The sequence below is a fragment of the Colletotrichum abscissum genome, assembly GCF_030869225.1.
Source record: "Colletotrichum abscissum strain IMI 504890 chromosome Unknown Scaffold_27.1, whole genome shotgun sequence".
Classification (NCBI taxonomy): Eukaryota; Fungi; Ascomycota; class Sordariomycetes; order Glomerellales; family Glomerellaceae; genus Colletotrichum; species Colletotrichum abscissum.
Window position 1 is genome coordinate 414,474 of NW_026850176.1, and position 18,371 is coordinate 432,844.

The 18,371-nt window shown below is 54.0% G+C and overlaps 5 protein-coding genes across 5 annotated transcripts; 1 reads left to right on the top strand and 4 right to left on the bottom strand.

Annotated features, from left to right (window-relative positions):
• Window positions 1–163: 163 nt before the first annotated feature.
• Window positions 164–1,243, top strand: CABS01_10574 (uncharacterized protein; the record flags this gene model as incomplete). Its single annotated transcript, XM_060543929.1, has 1 exon — window positions 164–1,243. The coding sequence occupies one exon, from the start codon at window positions 164–166 to the stop codon at window positions 1,241–1,243; it is 1,080 nt and encodes a 359-aa protein (XP_060399131.1).
• A 343-nt stretch (window positions 1,244–1,586) lies between these two features.
• Window positions 1,587–4,967, bottom strand: CABS01_10575 (uncharacterized protein; the record flags this gene model as incomplete). The annotated part of the gene is made up of 10 exons (XM_060543930.1): window positions 1,587–2,231; window positions 2,895–2,976; window positions 3,033–3,388; window positions 3,443–3,505; window positions 3,578–3,746; window positions 3,814–3,917; window positions 3,983–4,067; window positions 4,140–4,454; window positions 4,522–4,696; window positions 4,754–4,967. 10 exons carry the CDS (start codon window positions 4,965–4,967, stop codon window positions 1,587–1,589), a joined length of 2,208 nt encoding a protein of 735 aa, XP_060399132.1.
• Window positions 4,968–9,331: 4,364 nt separating this feature from the next.
• On the bottom strand, window positions 9,332–11,076 carry CABS01_10576 (uncharacterized protein; the record flags this gene model as incomplete). Its single annotated transcript, XM_060543931.1, has 3 exons — window positions 9,332–10,047; window positions 10,101–10,735; window positions 10,799–11,076. The coding sequence occupies 3 exons, from the start codon at window positions 11,074–11,076 to the stop codon at window positions 9,332–9,334; spliced, it is 1,629 nt and encodes a 542-aa protein (XP_060399133.1).
• A 1,550-nt stretch (window positions 11,077–12,626) lies between these two features.
• Window positions 12,627–12,842, bottom strand: CABS01_10577 (uncharacterized protein; the record flags this gene model as incomplete). Its single annotated transcript, XM_060543932.1, has 1 exon — window positions 12,627–12,842. One exon carries the CDS (start codon window positions 12,840–12,842, stop codon window positions 12,627–12,629), a length of 216 nt encoding a protein of 71 aa, XP_060399134.1.
• A 3,994-nt stretch (window positions 12,843–16,836) lies between these two features.
• Window positions 16,837–17,917, bottom strand: CABS01_10578 (S1/P1 Nuclease; the record flags this gene model as incomplete). The annotated part of the gene is made up of 3 exons (XM_060543933.1): window positions 16,837–17,024; window positions 17,099–17,758; window positions 17,854–17,917. 3 exons carry the CDS (start codon window positions 17,915–17,917, stop codon window positions 16,837–16,839), a joined length of 912 nt encoding a protein of 303 aa, XP_060399135.1.
• Between the last annotated feature and the right edge of the window lie 454 nt (window positions 17,918–18,371).

Genomic DNA, 18,371 nt, shown 5'->3' on the forward strand with positions numbered 1-18,371 from the left:
TTGCTCTTCCTAGTCATGAAAGTCGGTCGCATCGAACAAGCAGCTTGAAATCTTTTCAACTATTTTGGCGAAATCACCTCATGACAACTCCCTCAGCTTCAACATCCACCGACACAGCCACCCAGTAAGCCAGCTACAACTTACACAAGCCCAGCAACACAATATGGATCGTCTCAGACGACTGCTCGTTCATCACAACCACCGTCTCTTCCAACGTTTTCGAACGGAAACAACAAAGTCGTCCTCTGCAGACAACGCTTCACCGATCCAGTCCCTCCCAAACGAGATCCTGTACCAGATACTCAGTTCCCTCCCGCTACACGACGAATTCGCTCTCTCTCACACATGCAAAGGTCTTCGTGTCCTCACGCACAGGGACTGGACCCTCGCCCTTATCTCACTCCCTCGCAACCACAAACTCGCCTTCTGGACGGGCCTCGCTTACACCAAGCCGAACCACTGGGTATGCAGCCCCTGCTGCCATCTTCACAGGATTTGTGCGCAAGATATCCCCGGAGCCAAGAGCCACAACCCCTTTCCCTGCCAGCAAAACTCTCGCCACATTTTTAATCCGAAGAACTACAATCTCCGGCATGCGCACGTACAGCTCGCTCTTAAATTGGCTCGTATGAGTGATAGCGGAGGAATAGACAAGAACCAGCAACAACTCCTCGAGGACATCATGGCGCCATTCACATCGCGAGTAGACGTACCTGCAAACCTCATCTCCACCACGAGCCGGTACGCCTTCACACCCAAGATTATCGAGGGCAGGTTCCTAATTCACATGGAGCACGAGGTCCGCGATAACCTCGAGGCCGGTTTGCTTCGGACGACCTGCTCCAGGCGCGTCTGTCCGCATCTGATGATCTTACTGGAGCCCAATGGACAGGTTTTGTTCGACGACGACGGTGTGAACATCAACCAGTGGTTGGGCTGGGGCCATCCCCGGTATGTCAGTAGATACATGGCGTCCTCGGATGTCATGGACGGCATCCGCGTTGCGGTGGACGGGCATGGGTACGAGCCGATTGGCCACTGCAACCGTTGCGCGATGGATTACACAATCATTGCGTCGCACGGTGTTGTGACACTTCACTCGTGGCATGATTTGGGGGCGTATGGGTCACCTGAAAGTAACGAGTGGATGGTGCATATTCAGACGGCGGAGAATGACTCTTCTAGGGGACCGACTGTATATCATGAGCTTGGCAGTGTGCAGCAGATGTACTTGGAAGGCTGATAGACACCTTGCATTATTCTGAGGTTGCCTAGCGTCAGCCTCTTTTGAAATGAGGTTAGTCCAGAATACTCACGTAGCTGCTCTGGTAAAAGTGTTACAACTCATGTCCTTGACCCTCAAAGTAAAGCAGCCAGCTTCTTGAATACAGTGCTATAGACTGAAATGCAGATCCCATCTATTATCACAGCGTCGTTCGTGCGCCATGCGTCCAAGCAAGTAAGGGTGCCCAGCTGGCTACTGCCAATGCTGACAGCTCAAGGACTCCGGCGGCAGAGGTCTATGTCTACACATAAGCAAAGTCTACTCCCAAACGATTCTCTAATTAAAAGCTCTCAAAGCCACGTCACAGCTTCTCCTGTCTCTTCTTCCGCTTCTCCATCCCAACAAAATACGCTTCCGCCTTGGCAAGAACCGTACCAAGCTCGTCGGTGATCTCCGCCCCGACCAAGAACTTCCTAGGCCCGTCCATCCGCTTCAAGACCGCCGTGCAAGCCACCGTCGACATGGTCGGCACCGGCTGTATGTACGTGATGTTCAAGTTCTGTGTGACCTGCGGCAGCATCGGCATGAACCCCAGCAACTTGTTGATGAAACCGATCGCACCCATGCACTCGTCGAATATGGCCGCGACAGCACCGCCGTGGCACCACTCCTTCTTGAGCGTGCTCAGCCCATGGCCGAGAGTCAGGAAGCAGCGGACCTTGGTCATGTACAATTCGTCGAGGGGCCGGCTATCAGGAGGGCTTCCGTCGGCGCCCGGTGGTGGCGAGGGCATGTGGAAGCAGCCGATGAAGAAGGGCACCGTGGCCGCGCTGAAGAGTGTGGAGCCCCAGAATTCAAAGATGCGATTATCTGGGTCGAATTCGCGGCTGACGAGGGGTCTGGCGATGATGCCTGGTTCCGAGAGCACTTTGGCGCACCACGGTATCCCTTGGAAGTGCGCGATCTGATCATCCCATGGTTCCGGCATGGTGAGGGAGTGAATGGACTGCTCAGATGAAGATCAAACTGAGCGAGTCAAGTTTGGAGCTATTTCGTGGTGCAATGGTGAAGATCACTTATCCTTCCGTAGCTACTACCCCGGAACATGATGTCTGGTAGGGTCAGGACAGTTCCTTAATAGGACAGCTCTCGCACCTGAAGAGAATCAGTAGAATTGACGGAGATTAAAGCAGGTGCAGCTGTCCGGAGTGTCGCGATAAGGTGAGTGATAGTCTGATTAGTGAACTTCAAGAAAGTTCTCGAAGGCCCATCAAAAGGCTAGGTTCGAAGAAACTTAGATAGATACTGCAGTCAATTTCTAGTTTCTGAATCGTCAGAAAATCAAAGGAAATATATGCCGGCAGACTCAATTTGTAGCATGTGGTGGCATGACCTTGGCATGAAGCTCAGTATCACTAATCAAGAACAGCATGTCAACAGGACCCCGAGCCGTGGCCGGAGTTTCTGATTGCCGTCACTGTAGATATACGAGCTTTCGACGTGGGTTATCCACTCAAAGTGTTATCTTATCTTAGATTGACACTACGTTTGCTGCTCTTGGATCCTCCGGAGTTGCGACATCTGGGACGCCAAGGTCGCCATCCGCTAGTCTTTAGATGTGAAAACTAATGGCGAAGCTGGCTTGTACAAGATTGCTTCCTCAACTTACAATATAGTTCTCGGCAGCCTGCAGGGTCTTAAATGCCTCAGGAAACCGAGATTTGGTGGTACACTCAAACGGAACCGGGCGTCTGGCATCCAAAGTCAGCGACAGCAACAAACTGGTAAGAGTACAGGGGTATCTCACACAACGACACCGTCATCGACACATCCATCAACATCTATAGGGACATTCAACCCATCGTATCCCACCTTCGGCTCAATCTTCATCGCCCAAAGCACCGTCGCGATAGTGATGAAGAGATCCTCATTCGCAATCTGGCGCCCGACGCACAACCGGCGGCCAAACCCAAACGTGACGTGGCCCTGTTCTTTCGTCTCCGCTGCCAGCGGCTTGAGCTGCCCAGTCTTGGGATCGAGGAACCGAGCTGGGTTGAAGTGATGGGCGTCCGGGCCGTACGTGTGCGGATCGCGGTTCATGGCCCAGACGTTGGGGATGAGCAACGAGCCTTTTGGTATAAAGCAGCCTTCATACCATATGTCCTGTGAGAAAGAGTCAGGTTACTGAGAGATTGTAGACGCAAGGCTGTGACTTACCTCGGAGCTCTGATGTGGAAGACCTATTGGATCGACTGGTCGCCACCGAAGTGACTCCTTGACCTGGACAAGTTCAATCGTGAGCGATGTCGTTTTACGCGACAGAGAGGAGTCTCTGAAAATCCGACAACTCACCATGGCTTGAATGTAAGGTAGCTTTCCGTAGTGATCGGCAAAGTTCGGCATCGCCTCGCGTCCCACGACGCGATCCAGCTCCTCCTGGGCGAGCTGCTGCACCTCGGGGTAAACGACCATAGCCAACATCCACCACTCGAGCACGCCCGTGATCGACTTTGCCCCGGCACTGGAGATATTTTGTCAGAAAATTGATCACATCAAAGAGGGTCGGTATACCTCGTAGACGGACTTACATGACGCTCGCCGCGAGCCAGTTGATTTCCGTGTCGGATAAGTTGCACCGGCTCTGGTCCTTGATGAAGCTTTTGACGAGACAGTTGCCGCCATTGACACCTCTCTGCAAATGTTTTCAGCACACAGAACTTCCAAAAAGACAATAGGGGTCACCCATGCAATACTCACAAGTCTGGCCTCCTCGAACCAACTTCCAAAGATAGCAGAGTCCGCCGCAAACGAATCCTCCACCCGCCTCTTCCAAGGCGCGAATCTAGACAGAAAACATCAGCATCCTCATCACCGCCGTAGTGATTACACTGTCCAATCTGCCAAATAAACATACTTAGATGGTACATGTCTCAACCAAGGGAAGACCTGACTCAAATGCGCACCAGGCAGCGCAGCCTTGGTCAACCGCGCGACAAAGTCCTCAAGCCAAACCAGCTTCAAATCGCTGGCCGACGCGAGGGAAGGCGTGCCGTATACCAGGTTCATGTTCGCCGAGGATATCGCGCGGTGTAGGTGCGACAGCCAGTCCCGCGGGTCCTTGAGCATGTCCGCCGCCAGGAGTGTAGCCTCCTTTTGCTGGACGAGGCGGATGTCTGGGAAGGAGATGCTGCGGAGCGCTGTGTGGGAGGCTTTGCGCATGCGCAGCCACCTGGAAGTTCGTAGTGAGCTTTTCTGCTCTGCTTCCTTTGTGGATGTGTGAATGTAGGGGGCCATACATTGCGTTCTGGCTCTGGAAAGGCACGAAGCAGGACCCCGTCATCATGTCTATGATGACGTTACCGGGCCGGTCTGCTGTGACGGCAGCGCGACGATCCAAGATGTCGAACGAGGTCTTGAGGTCGTTGAGGACGACTACATCGCTTCCGGCAGCGGTGAAGTGCATGATGGTGCCTGATTTGGGTCGTGTTAGTTGGTTAGCCCGTGGAGGGAAACGCGGGACGAGCATACCATACGTCTTCATCCAGCCGCCAAAAGTCAGCCACGGATCTTTGAGGACGTCGAGGGCGTTTCCGAGGAGGGGCAGCCCTCTCGGGCCTGGCGGAAGACGCCGTCTCGGGCTTCGAGCGTATGTAAAGACGAGAAGGAAGACCGAGACCACGGCGAGAGCCGTGATGGACCTGTAAGTCCACAAGAGACGTAAGAGAGCATCGGCGAACTGCATTCTGGCGGTCATGAATTCTTTTCAGCGAGGTGAGCTATCACTGATGGCGAGCCATTGTTCCCCTCTTATGTAGCATAGGTGCTTTCTCTTGATAGATCTCATATACGGCCAACAAGCCAACATAGGGCCAGGCTCCGCCGGACTTGCCGGCTTTCTCAACATCACCGTGACCAACGCCCTAGCCCGGTAGCCGTTCCAACAGAGCAAACAGTCCAGCGTAGAAAGTGTTCAGCTTTCATAGCCTCTAGAATGTCTCGCCACTTGCATCCAATAGAGTCCTTAGATTCAAGAGTCGAAACATCGGTCGACGATGCGCTGCCATACAGGCGGAATAATTGGCCTGTTGAAAGAACGACCCTCCCACGCAGGGAGGCTCAAGGACTAGATTCTCTGCTTTTCCAAAGCGATTCTTGCCCCCTTTCTCAGCTCGGGTTCATCGTGGGCCGGAGATATGCGCCGGACTTGAAGCTTCTGAGCTAGAGATTTCAGGGTTCTCGATATAAGGCTACGGCAGAGGCGTTGTCAAAGGTACATTAGTACCTAATTAGTCCCGGGTTTGTGAGTTGTTTGCTCCCTGCGCCTCTGTATCTCTTATTGCGTGTGAGACCTGGCTGGATCACTTAGGTCCCAGCCAGCCTGCTTTTCCCCGTTGCGAAAGGTACGTTGTGGCTTGAATGCAGGGATGAAGCAACTCTCTCCCAGACCGGTTGAACCAACAGCGGAGCTAACGATAGCCTGATCCGGGACCCGTTGATCTGGCCAGGTTGTAGTTCTCTACCAGAAATCGACTCCAGCAAACACATCTAAAGCCATTGAACCAATGGCGTGGTACAATTCGGAGGGGCTGAAGATATGGAGGGCTAAATACTCAGGTGTGGGCAGCCTCAGTAATTGACTGTGTCCAATCCTGTTGCGTTCCGTGGTTCCCAACGCTTGTTGGTCGCTACCCGCGAGCTAGGTATGCGAATGTTTGTCAAACAATGCACTTCAAAGAAGCTAGCGTCTTCGTTGGACACCACCTTTTTGTGTTGGAACCTCCCTATTGGAAATGAGGGATTTGAGACATGGCCGCGAGGAGCTACTTCACACGGAATGAGAGCCCTGGGTGCCCGGGCCGCCAAACCACGAGCCGCCAAACCATGATCCGCCTGGTGCCTCCGGCTTCCGGATCGGCAGCGCCTCCACTTCCCAATCGGAGCGGAACCCAGCGCGGCCATGTCAAGCCCGGGCCGAAGGAGCCCTGCCCCATCAAGCTCTGCGGATCAAGGTCCGCCGCACTCCGGTAACGTGTGTATGTCGGCGGAAAAACCAATCAAATTCTCTGGTCCACGTCGGCGCGACGCCGTGTCGGCCTCAAAAGGGAAACGTATCCAAACCGTATCTTCAACGTAAGTTTCCTCTATTATGGAGGAAATACCATTGTCAGGCACAAACGGAACGTTGAAAAAGACTAAAAGAACCAAAACGAGTCACTCGCAAACCCAAAAGGCTACACCCAAGACTGTCGTTCCCGCTTTACTGAAGAACTCAAATTTCGCCCTACCTCACCCTCTCTCGGCACACTCAACCTTTTCATCGTCAAGAGAGGGTGTGTACATGTTACCAAGAAGGAAGTAAAGGCGAAAAACAAGGCAGAACTTAAGTAGAAAGCAAAAAAAAAAAAAAAAAAAAAAAAAAAAAAAAAAAAAAAAAAAAAAAAAAAAAAAAAAAAAAAAAAAAAAAAAAAAAAAAAAAAAAAAAAAAAAAACATAACGAGAAAAGGAGAACGGCCAAGATGTCAGTTCACGTCGGGTCGTCCCCGAGACTCAGACGGGGCGGCACTTGTCCAAACCTTGGCCCTCATCTCGGGACGTTGCGTTGCTTTTGCTTCAAAGGATGAGGCGAAACTTCTGACATTAGCCATTTTGCCAACTTTTGCGTTCTACCCGCAGACGCCGCGATGCAAGTAAACTCGGGACGACAGCAGCCACGCCCCTCGGCACCGACCGAAAGAACCAAAAAAAGTGATGACTTCTCTACGGTGCGTTAGTTAAGTTCTGTGTTTCCCGACGGAGAAAACACGGACTTTTGACCTTGAGCGGCTCGCCGAGAAGGGGTACCTGAGGTAGATGAGTGGACTCGCGATTCAGTTGCAAGGTTCTGGTACCTGCATCATCACGAGCGAATATGACAAGGTAAGGTAAAGTAGGCGTGAGAATCCGCGCAACCATAAGGTAAAGATCGATAGTAGAGGGCAAAAGACAAAGGGCAAACAACCCGAAACCATGTTGCGGAAAAGTGCGTAAAAAAAAAAACATGATCCCGTTCCTAGACGAACTCCGACATACAGAATCTTTCATCTGTTGAAACCCTGAATACGGTGATTTGGAGGGTGGAGTTGACCTTCTTATCGTTGCACTTGCTCATTCAGTGGTACACTTGCGAAAACCGACGATAAATCAACTCGAAACCAACACGCTGAAAGCCAAAAGGGAGATGGGGAAAAACGGGTAAAACGGCCTCGTAGCAACGGACGGGAATAGGGAAGAACAAAAAAGCCAAAAACAAAAAGCGAAATTAAGCCTCAAGTCAGGTACAACTCTCAAAGTTCAAGTAAAAGAGTCATGGGAATAAACCTCCCGACGCAAGCCCAATCAAGACCACCTTGCGCGCGCGTATGTGTGTGTGTGTGCGTGTGTATGAGAAATCCCAATCGCCGAAACCAAAGAAAAGACCTCAAGATTAAGCTCCCCAAAGGCAGAAATAAACATCAATCAATCTCTCTTCTCGCCCGCCCTCCTTCCGAAACGTTAAAAAGAAATCTCCTAATTAATATACCTCCACTAATCCGTACCCTACCTTAGCTGCTAAGGCCCATTGCCCCCTCCCACGAGACCTCAAACACCCCCTTCCCCAGAACCCTCCCGGCACCACACGAAAAGTGCCATCCCAACCCATGACACATGCCCCAATCCACAAACCACAGGTACCCAGATTCTAGCCTCGACTCGTGACATCACAAGCCCGGACCTTGAGCCTCAAGCCCTGTATTCGCAAATATAAGTCTGTCTGTTAAGGCTGTTCTACGGTACCGCAAGCCCCCCCCCCCCCCCCCCCCCCCCCCCCCCCCCCCCCCCCCCCCCCCCCCCCCCCCCCCAACAACCAAAAACACAAACAACAAACCCCCCTTTACCACCCCCTCCCCCTCCCCCCCCCCCCCCCCCCCCCTCCCCCCCCCCCCCCCCCCCCCCTCTTTCGCAAGATCCCTTCCATCCGTCCCAACTCCGACACCACAAGAAGAGAAGAATCGACAACGTGAAACACGTCTCAACTCTTCTTTACCCTATTTTCCTCCCCCTCTCCCATGGGCCACACCCCCTCTCAGACCTGCCAAGTCGAACGCCAGTCTCCAACCCACGCACACTGATCCCACTCAATGGCACGCGACGCTGGAGAGTCCAGCTTAGTCATGTACAAATCCCTCCCATCAGGCCTACCAAAAGACACCCCCAAAACAAGCAGACCAGGCACCCTAGACACCAACCCCAGCGCATAACACGGCCCCCCGGCCGAGACATGTGCCCCCCCCATCATCGCGACACGCAGATCAGACGCCGCAGCTCGGACCGCAGCTCGGCACCGCAGCTTTCACTGTGCAGGTTCATCAACATCAGAGAGAAAGGACGTTTTGCGCAGTGTTGCCGGTATACCTCCTGCCACCCCGACTTTCACCAAGATGGGGTGACATCGTGACGTGTCATCTGTTAGTGGATCGCGGAACTCCTAGACAAGATATCACGACATGTCGAATCAGTAAGAACCAAAGAACCAAGCAAAAGTAATCCAAAAAAAAACTGTGTGCACTCTCTACTGGAATTGTGTCTTCCATTTCTTTCCAAGCCATGCTGCGTATCCTGTCAACGGAAAAACAACTCCCTCTAAATGTACAGAAAGGTCGGATCGTAAAGATTTTGTGTCATGGTGATGAGGTGATGAGATGTGTGTGAGGGTTGTCGGGGAGAGGGGGACATTAGAACAATAATATAGAGGGGGAGGAGTTTGCCAGTGTTGTCGTTGATGATGTGTGAGTGTGTGGTATCGAAGCACGGGGGAGCGCTGGTTTTCATCAAACAAAAGAAAAAACCATCCACGCCAACCTGCTCATCTAATAACCTCCTGCCAGTTCGTGTAGAATATAACAACCCCAAGAAATTAAAAACAGAAAAACACCAGAACACTTTTTGGCGACCCGGGTGAACCCAAAAGCATGGAGACTTGTCGTTGTATGTGATGTAAAAGGCCCGTGTTGTCCGTATCAGCGCGCGCGTGCATATCCCAATAATCCCTCGGTTGTTTGTCGTCCTTGTCGTCGAAAGGCATTCCGATTATGAGAGCTCCTGGATGCAGGTCTGAACCTGGGCATCACAGTCGGCCGTGGTGACCCCGTTCAACTTTCCACCGTTGAAAGCATTGAAACAGGCATTCCGTTGAACATCGCAAGCACGCTGCGCCGCATTGGCCTTGGAAACGAACGAGTTGCCATTGACGGAGAATGGTCGGCTGCTATCGCCAGAGTCCGAGACCGCCGGGGCCGCGATTCCGCCGATAGCGTTCGACGTCGCGCCTCCCTTGCCAGATCCAGAAGAAGTGTTACCGTTGCCGTTCTGTCCGGATCCATTGCTGTTGGCCTTGCCATTGTTGGAGGCACCTCCGCCCTGGGTGGGCGTTGGCGTCGCTGCCGCCGGGTCTACCGAAGGAGTCGCCGTCGCCTTCTCCGAATTACTGGCGGCGTCCCCGTCCTGGCCGGAGTTGTTAGCATTGGGAGCTCCCTGTGTGTTTCCGGTCTGGGGTTGTGCTGTGGCCTGTCCAGGGGGTGCGCTTCCAGGGAATTGAGGAAATTGGCCGGGGAATTGGCCTGGGAACTGTGTGTTTGGAAATCCTTGAGGGGGGTTCTGAGGTGTTGCTTGAGCATTACCTTGACCAGCGCCTCGTCCAGCACCGCCGCGACCGGCACCTCCTGCAGCACCGCCTGCAGCAGCGCCGGCGCCTTGTCTGCCTCCGGCTTGCTTACCTCCACGGGCAGCTCCGCCCTGGTTGTTGTCTTGTATCCGTTAGTACATCAACGAAACATTGAAGTATCACTGGTCGACTTACTCTGCTGGCCTCCGTTGGCAGCGTTGCCTCCGTTGGCAGCGTTGCCGCCGTTGTTGCCACCTCCGTTGTTGTTGCCACCGCCGCCGTTTCCACCAACGGTGAACTTGTTGCAGTCATCCTGGGCACCACGCTGAGCGACGGGCATCAGAACGGGCTGATGGTTGGAGGCACTAGACATGGTGCAGACGCGGTAGTTTCCGGCGGGGAGACCTCCAGTGACGGTGGCCTTCAGGTTACCATTGCCATCGCCGGCATCGTTGATGCCCTTGAAGAAGACAAACTTGGAAGCATCCAGGGGAGTGTTGGGCGTCAAGGAGTTACCCATATCCTGAACAGTGACGTGAACGTGGCCGATAATGGTACCGCCGCCGCTAAGATCCTGGGGAGCCGAGTAGTAGGTAGACTGAGCGTCAGTGAAGGAACCGGCTTGCAGGTTGTTGACCTTGAGCTCGACATCAAAGTCCTGGTTGGCCTGGATGTTGCCGTTGTGAGGGGGGTTGTTGATGACGGTAGACACCATCTTGGTCTGGGCGGGGATCTTGCCCATGGGGATACCGTTGCAGGAACCGCCAGTCTTCTGCTCACCATCGGTGAGGGTAGAACCGGAGCAAATGTTGATGAAGTTGGCATTGTCGCTGCAAGGCAGTAGGTTAGCGCGTTTCGGGGGTTGCCTGTGCCGTGTATGTGTCAATACTCACGTCTTCGAGTTGGCCTGTTGGGCGTTGGGCTGTCCGGCCTGCTGCGAACCCTTTTGCACCGCGTTCGTTTGCAAACACAGAGCTCCGTTACCAGCGTTGGCATTTCCACCCTGGTTTGCGTTTCCACCTTGGTTTCCGCCCTGTCCACCACGGTTACCACCACGTTGTTGACGCTTGGCGAGGGCGGCGCTCAAAGGCGAGGCATCGAGGAAGGCGACGGAGGCCTCGGCGACGACGGCCATGCCCGCGAGGGCAGTGATGAGCTTTTGAATCTGCATCTTGTCTCTTTCTTGTTGATCGTTGGGGGTAAATCCGAGGGAGTTGTCGACCGAGTCGCTATCAATAAAATACTAGATTGTCGTTCGAAAGGGGTTGGTTCCAGACCGAGGAGCGAACAAGAGTAGAGTACGAAAGGAACGGTCACAGACACCTGAATACGTAGCACAAGCTGAAAAGAAATGAATGAATGAATGTGAAGACACACTCCCAGCGTGAGGCAACAGGATGAATGGAAATAAAAGTAAAGGGTGGAAGGCGAAAAGAATGATCGAGACTGAGCGCTGCTGGGGATTAAGAAGGGAGAGGCCGAGACAAATATGCGATCAGTGCCAAGCTTTCAAGTCTTATATGCACAGGGCTGTGGTTGCAGGCTGGTGCCGGTTCGACCAAGGGGTCGTATGAACGGAGACAGGCTCCATGACGGCTTGGGGGGGGAGGAATCGTCTCCACGAGTCCAAAACGCGGCGCAGGGGAGATGGGAGAGGAGGAGAAGAAGGAGGAGACAAGGGCTGACAGGAGCCCGTCTGCAGACTACCTAGTACCTAGCCATACACCATACTACTGAGTATACCTTACGGATAGTACACGGCTCAAACTGTTGGCCGGGGGTGTGAGTACATGGATGCTGCTTAGCATCTGATCCCCGTGCGGGCAATTGGCAGGCCCGCAGTGGGTGACGAACCAGGGGGTGGGAAAAAGGTGATGAGGGTCTGTCAGCTCTCTATGAGAAGGTGACCGTCGAGGGATGAGAGAGAGAGAGAGAGAGAGGGACAAAGAGACTAGGTAGGTAGCATCTGTCTGATGAGATGGTGTGCGACAACTAGTTGACAAGGGCAGACGCCTCCAGGCTCCGAGAAAGTAGGAGGAGGAAGAGTAGGGATGATGGATCGGGGGGTTGAGTGAAGAGACGGGATAATAGAGATCTGAGCTTTGGCAGGGGTGGTCGAGTTTAGCTGCATGGATGGGACGGGAACGGCGACAAAGATGTTGGTCAGAGGCGTAGTGTATGAAGAGTCTCCGTAGTGTAAGGAACGGACTACTACGTAGTGTACGGAGCAGACGGATAGAAAAAAGAGAGACAAGCTACAGATGAGCAGGGGATGTCGTTGTCCCAGACTGGGAGAGGGTGGGCACCCTTGACGGACAGTTCCCGACTTCTTCAGGATGGCAGGTAACGAAGTTGAGTCGAACAGGGCGGCTCGGGTAACGTCAGTGTGGTGTCTCTAGTCCCTGTGGCAGGTATCTACCACTCTACCACACAAGTATTGGTAGGGGTTCAAGATGCGAGGCAAAGAAAAAAGGTTGTTGGCACCAGATGTGGACGACAGTAAGAGACTACGCTACGCAGTAAGGTGAGGGTAAGTAAGGTATGGCAAGGGTAAGGATAAGGTAGTTGGAAGGAACCCCCCTCGTCCGGTGGTGGCTTGTGCCGTCGCGAGGTCTGGGAAGGTCTGATGCGGCTCCTGTCGTCGCAGAATGGGGTCATGGAGTCCCCACTTGGCCCCGGCGCGGCTTAGCGAGCCAATGGCGGGGCCTGCTGTCCGGCACATCAGGCAAATGGCGTTTCGCCCGAGGCGTCGATGAAGCGAAACGAGACACTGGACGACATTTTCGTGTCCTTGCCGTCTCTTAAGCGCGGCACTGTACGGAGTGCCTCGTCGCCGTACTCGACCAACGTATTGTCACCGTCCAAGATACCGACCGCACCAAGGTGAGTTTGTGAGGCGCCTACCTTACTCTCCACAACCACCCGCAAATGCTCCATTGCTGGCTATCTGAGCGAAGCCTCCTCCGTCCTAATTTCCCTGGAGCACTGGCAAAACTGGCAGTTCGCTCCTCGATGCCTGCACTGTCGCACGTCAAGTTGCACTCATCAGCTGGCAGGTTTGTGACCGTTAGGCCATGTCCGTCAGGACAAGCATCTATCCATCCGTATTTCCCACGGACCGTTGATACTTAGGCACGTAGTGGACCGATATGTGAGAGCCACACCCTGTCGAGACAAATGGCACACCGAACTGCGGATGCGTATGCAATTGATTTTGGCTCTTGAGCCATGAGTCGTCATGGGTTTAGCTCCTCATGCTAAGCCTTTGAGGATCGGCCATGATTTGCCTCCGGACGCTGGCTTTCCTGAGAGGCCTGGCACGCCTGTATTAACGCCAAGACTGGCCACGCAGAGGCAAAGCTGGTGCTGTTTGCTGACAGCGCACACACATCATCATGTTCGTGATGGGGTTCTCTTGATTGACGTTACCGCTTGAAGATCCCCCGAGCCGTGCTGTGTTTCTTTTCCACGCTGCTTCTGCGGGTACCAGCGACACGACAACGGTCTCAAGCTTGGCCGGGAGAAAGCGGCAATGTGGATGATTGGCAACGGACCGTTTAGACGGGTGAGACATGCCGTGCTAGTGCGACCGCTGGCCAGCTACAACAGAACATTAACATTGTCAGTCGACCATCGGTTCTGGCGGTTCTACCCATCGATCAGTTCGTGTCTGTAATTGCGCATGAGAATGGAAGCGCCCGTCTAATTCCGGTGAGCGAAATGCAACGCATCAACTCCACTGCATTTCGTTCCACTTCAAAGCTTGCCCTTATGGATTCCGTCCCGCAGATAAGGGTGGGATAGTGTATCGTGTGCCTCGTCTGCATCGCGAGCGAATGCCTCGTATCATGTATGTACTTGGCCAGAAGTGCACGGAGGCTTTTTGTCGGAAGGGCGGCGGAGTCCATCCAAAAACCTAGTTGACTTTTCTGCCGTTTTGCAGAATGTGGAAGCAAACGAGAAGCACCTCGCATACGGAGAACCTAGGATATGTACGTTGGCGTTGCTGGTCGGAATGTGGAGTTGGCGAAGCGAGCGGAAAACCAAGGTCAGCAGCGGGCGCGCAGTAATGATGGCATCAAACATCCAATAAACTTAATCTGTTATTCGGCAAGTTCGGATGACGGCAAGGCCCCCTGGGATGACCGGTCACGGTACCGTCGATTGTCGGTTTGAGAAAAGAGGGCGAGCAGCAAAGGGGTTTCCAGGGTGAGTGGGCGAGGGAAAGGGGAAAAAGAAAAAAAAACTTGAACTTGTCGGTGTGGTCCACCGTACCTTACTGCGGTTGGAGCTTCGGGGATGATCTTCCTCCCGTCAAACGTTGAGTGCCAAGGAAACCCATGAAGTTGCCGAAGGAGGAGTCGAGCAGTGTTCGTACTTGATGGATGGGGTAATGCAAGAAAATGGAAGGTGCGCAAAGGAATCGAGAAAGACACTACTATCTACCTACCTACCTGACTACGGAACTGTGGGATTGGAAGGTGCGCCATCTCCTTTCTACTGGTGCCTCACCTTCCATTCCAAGATCAAAACGGAGGCACGTACCTACCTAGGTACGTAACTTGACTTATCTACATGTATCGTTCCGGACACTTCCAATTGCAACTGGAAGGGAAGCGTGGTGAAGTGAGAGGAGGGCACCTTCCACGTCCCAGCAGGAGTGCCAAGCGCCGTTTACACTCGGTACCTGCAGCGGCCCAAGACCCGTGGAGATCCACGACTCCACTTGGGTCGCCAAAACGGGAAAGGTTGATTATCTCATCCCCTCTTACCACGTTTAAGGTTGTCCTTAGCATCCCGCCCGCCAGAAACCCGCCCCACCACCGCAGCCCTGGAAGAATTGCAGGGGGAAGGGGTGTCCCTTGTCAAAGGTGTTGCTTCATCTCGAACCTCGAGTCTTTTCCCCCTCCCCCTTCTTCTCTCCCATATCATTGTCCACCGAATCCTTGGATATCTGCCACCCCAACCGTCAACGACGACACCAACCAACCTCCCACCACCACCTTGCACCGAGTTCACCCCTTCCCCCCCTTGCCACCTCGCTCGTTGGATAACCGGCCAGTCCTGCATCAGCCATCCGAGCAAAAGGTTAATCTGATCTTCCTCATGGCCAACCCTAGCGCGCGAGATGCTTATCCATGAGATGACGGTTTCGATTTTCATCTCGTCTACTATTTTCTGCTGTCAACCCAAGTGCTTGAGTCGAGAACTTTCCTTTCTGGGCTGCCAATTGTCGGACATTTTGCAAACGACGCTGAGTTTAATGCTATTGATCGTCCACACCTAAAGTTGCCCTACAACGTTTTGCTCACTGCACTGACAGATCCGCCATTGTCACCGTTGGAAACATATGCTCGGTCTTGATCCCGCCATCCAAACTTCTACTTTTACTTACGGATCCCACTGGTACCACATCGTGTGGATGACTGTGCCGGATCTTTTGATGGGTACGGACTGTCTTCTCGCCGATTGACACTCGAATGCGGCACCCACGGCCCACGGCACCACATGATGATGCCTTCGCGGCCTCGCCTGCGCCTGGAAACGAACGGCACGGCTCTACGGCTTGATGCTTGAAGCTGCATCGCAAAAGATCACCTGGCGAAACCTCGAATTTCCATAGACGCACCCGAATGACCGGCACCACGGCCGACGCCTCCCCCATATTCGTCTCATCCCTTCCGAGATCCCGTAAACGAGCAGATTGTTTCCCCCCTGAGATGCCATCCAATTCCAACATCAATTAAAGGGCTTGTCATCCATCTTCCCTCATCTGGATCCGAGCCACCGGGGTTGCTTGCGGTGGACTCGTGGAGTGAGAGTGTTAGTGTGTGCAGCGCCCCTGTCGCGAATCTCCACTCGCGCCAAGGAGGCGCACCATCCTGCGACACGAGGCTGAGTTTGAAGCCTGTGCCAAAAACCCAATGGTGAAACAGGTTCACCTCGACTTCCGTCCATTTGTCACTTGAGCCAACGGCGCAACCTCGTCTTCATCTTCAACTCGCAGGCATTCTCCTCGGATCCGGCATGCAGACCTGCCTTTCATCCCAGCTCGGGAAGACGAGTTGAAACCCGTCGACTGTCACAGAGGCAAACGCCTTGCGCTATCTATCGTCGCTCATTGCCTGCACTACGGTAACCACGCTCGCCCACGACCCCAGTCACCCAGCTCGGTTGAACCGTCATCGCAAACTTGAGATGCAGAACCCGAGCCAATCCCGTTGTGTCCACTGACATGCACACAGGATGCGCTTCCTCCGGCATCCAATCTCCTTGGATGTATTGCTCGCCGGGCTGCTCTCGGACCCCCGGCAAGGGCTGTCATCGAACTTCACTTGTCAGACGTCACCTATCATCCCAATTGCTGTCCTTTGCCGTCACGGCTAGACCTCCAACCCGTTCTTAGCCTGATTCCAAATTCTCCACCGCGAGAAGCGAAATGCGTTCAAGTCACGCCACTTTCTCGTTGCCAGGTAATGTTTGCCGACTACGCCTCTGGGAAACAGCTCTTCCATGTGAATCAAACTGGGCCGCCTCAGCCATTGCAGGCACACTCTTTGCTGACGAAGGCCCGGCCAAGAATGTGTCGCGACCAGTGTGATCAACATTATTCCGAGTCTCCTACCCAAGGCAACTTGACAAGTCTGTGAGCTGCCGCATGGCAGCTGTCACGATCTTTAGCACTACTACGGCAGATGAGCCCAAGGTGAGCCTCGTCTCGTCATTGATCATGTCATTACACTAGCTTGGCATCCAGAGATGTTTGCGACTAGGCTCTAAGTCACGAAATCAAATACACACAGAGGACCCCGGCAGGGCCAAGCTTTCACTGCATCAAAACACATTTTGCTGTGTGATAAACGAGGGTCTTGTACAGAAAGTCGCGCGCGGAGCAAACAGCGCAACATGCTTGGCGTCTCATCTCATAATCTTACAAGTCTTCCATGACAGGTTCGGCCGTCTTCGCCAGGTCTTGGTATGCCGCGGCGATGAGGTCCAGCCAAGCAGCCATTCTCACACCCGCGCGGGCGACCTGAAGCTCAATCACAGGTGCCGCCTTTTGGAAGTACTCGCCGCTAAGTTCTTGGCCGACAATAGCTCGCGGCCCCTCTGGGAATACTAATACAAGAGTCAGTTTTGACGTCGCCCTTCCGGTTTGTGGGGGGTCGCCGATGGCTCGGGAATCAACATACCATGGGTGCAAACGAAAGCGTTTCCCTCTCTCGCCCACTCTAGGCCGGTAGCGTTGACGTTGTTGAAGTCCAGACTCTTCAGCCACTCTGCCTTTTGCGCAGCAAACTTTCCAGTCTTGACCTCGTCAGCAAGCTCATCCGCCCATTTCTTCGCGTTGTCGTAGGGCCTCCGACGAGAGCCTCCTATCAGCTTTTCGGCAATGGAGCTGTCCCAGACGTGGTGGAGGTTGTAATCGGAACCCTGCCACTTAACGTGGATGCCGTTGCCTCCCCGGGCCACATCTTCGTTGTGGAGAGGCTGGTGCATGTCGCCGATGAAGTGCACGACGAACCTCGCCGCCTGGTTGCGTTCCCACCCGCTCAGCTTGGGATCCAGAGACCGGGCGGTGTAGTTTGCGAGTGCCGTCACGACGCAGCCTTGGTCTTTGCAATCCCGCTCGAGGTCGACGCCGCAATAGTCGGGCGGACTATCTTTGGCGTCGATAAAGTGGAAAGGCCCGGTGAAGTGTCCCCAGCGCGTGTACCGGATCGTATCGGCCCAAGTGGCGACGCCGGCAAGGTAGTGCTCGGAATCGTTACGCAGCAGGTCCTGGAAGAAGACTTCGGTTGTGTTGGCGACAAAGTGGCTGGCTAGATACGCAGTCGCAATGTGACCCAAGCCTGGTAAGTCAAGTCGGTCAGCGAGGCAACTTGAGACAATTTGCAGCTCAGGACCATTTTGAAGCTATCGTCGATGCAGGGAATTTATGACATACTCCCCCATGCAGCAACCCCGTGCAGCGATGCACCGAGCAGTGCGACAGTGCCCGAAAGCCTCATGATGGCTTGCGATTCTTATTGGTGAGTTGGTATGCACTGAGGTGCGATTAGGCTTCACTGTTTTAGGACTATAATTTGAGTCCGTCAATTTGACTGAATGACGACAAGCTAGACAGGAAACAGGACGGACGCGCGGTTATATGGGAGCTTGACGCGTGGTCGGGTCGCCGGTCTTGGGGACGGGAGCGATGCACGCCAGCTCACGTTACCTTCCAGGTTAACGTCAACACGGATGACTGGCGCTGAGCGGGCCGCTGGTGTAGGCGCCCGGCAGAGGTGAGTTGGCCGAGGAACGCCTGCGCCGGGGTGCTCGTCCGTGACCATCCACACCCGGTGCCGCCTCAGCCACGGAGGGCGAATCATGGCGGTGCACGGGAGGAACCACGTGAAACACCCCTTGGGAGGGGAATGCTGACGATCGGCGGATGTCCGGTGACTGCTGGAATGCGGAATT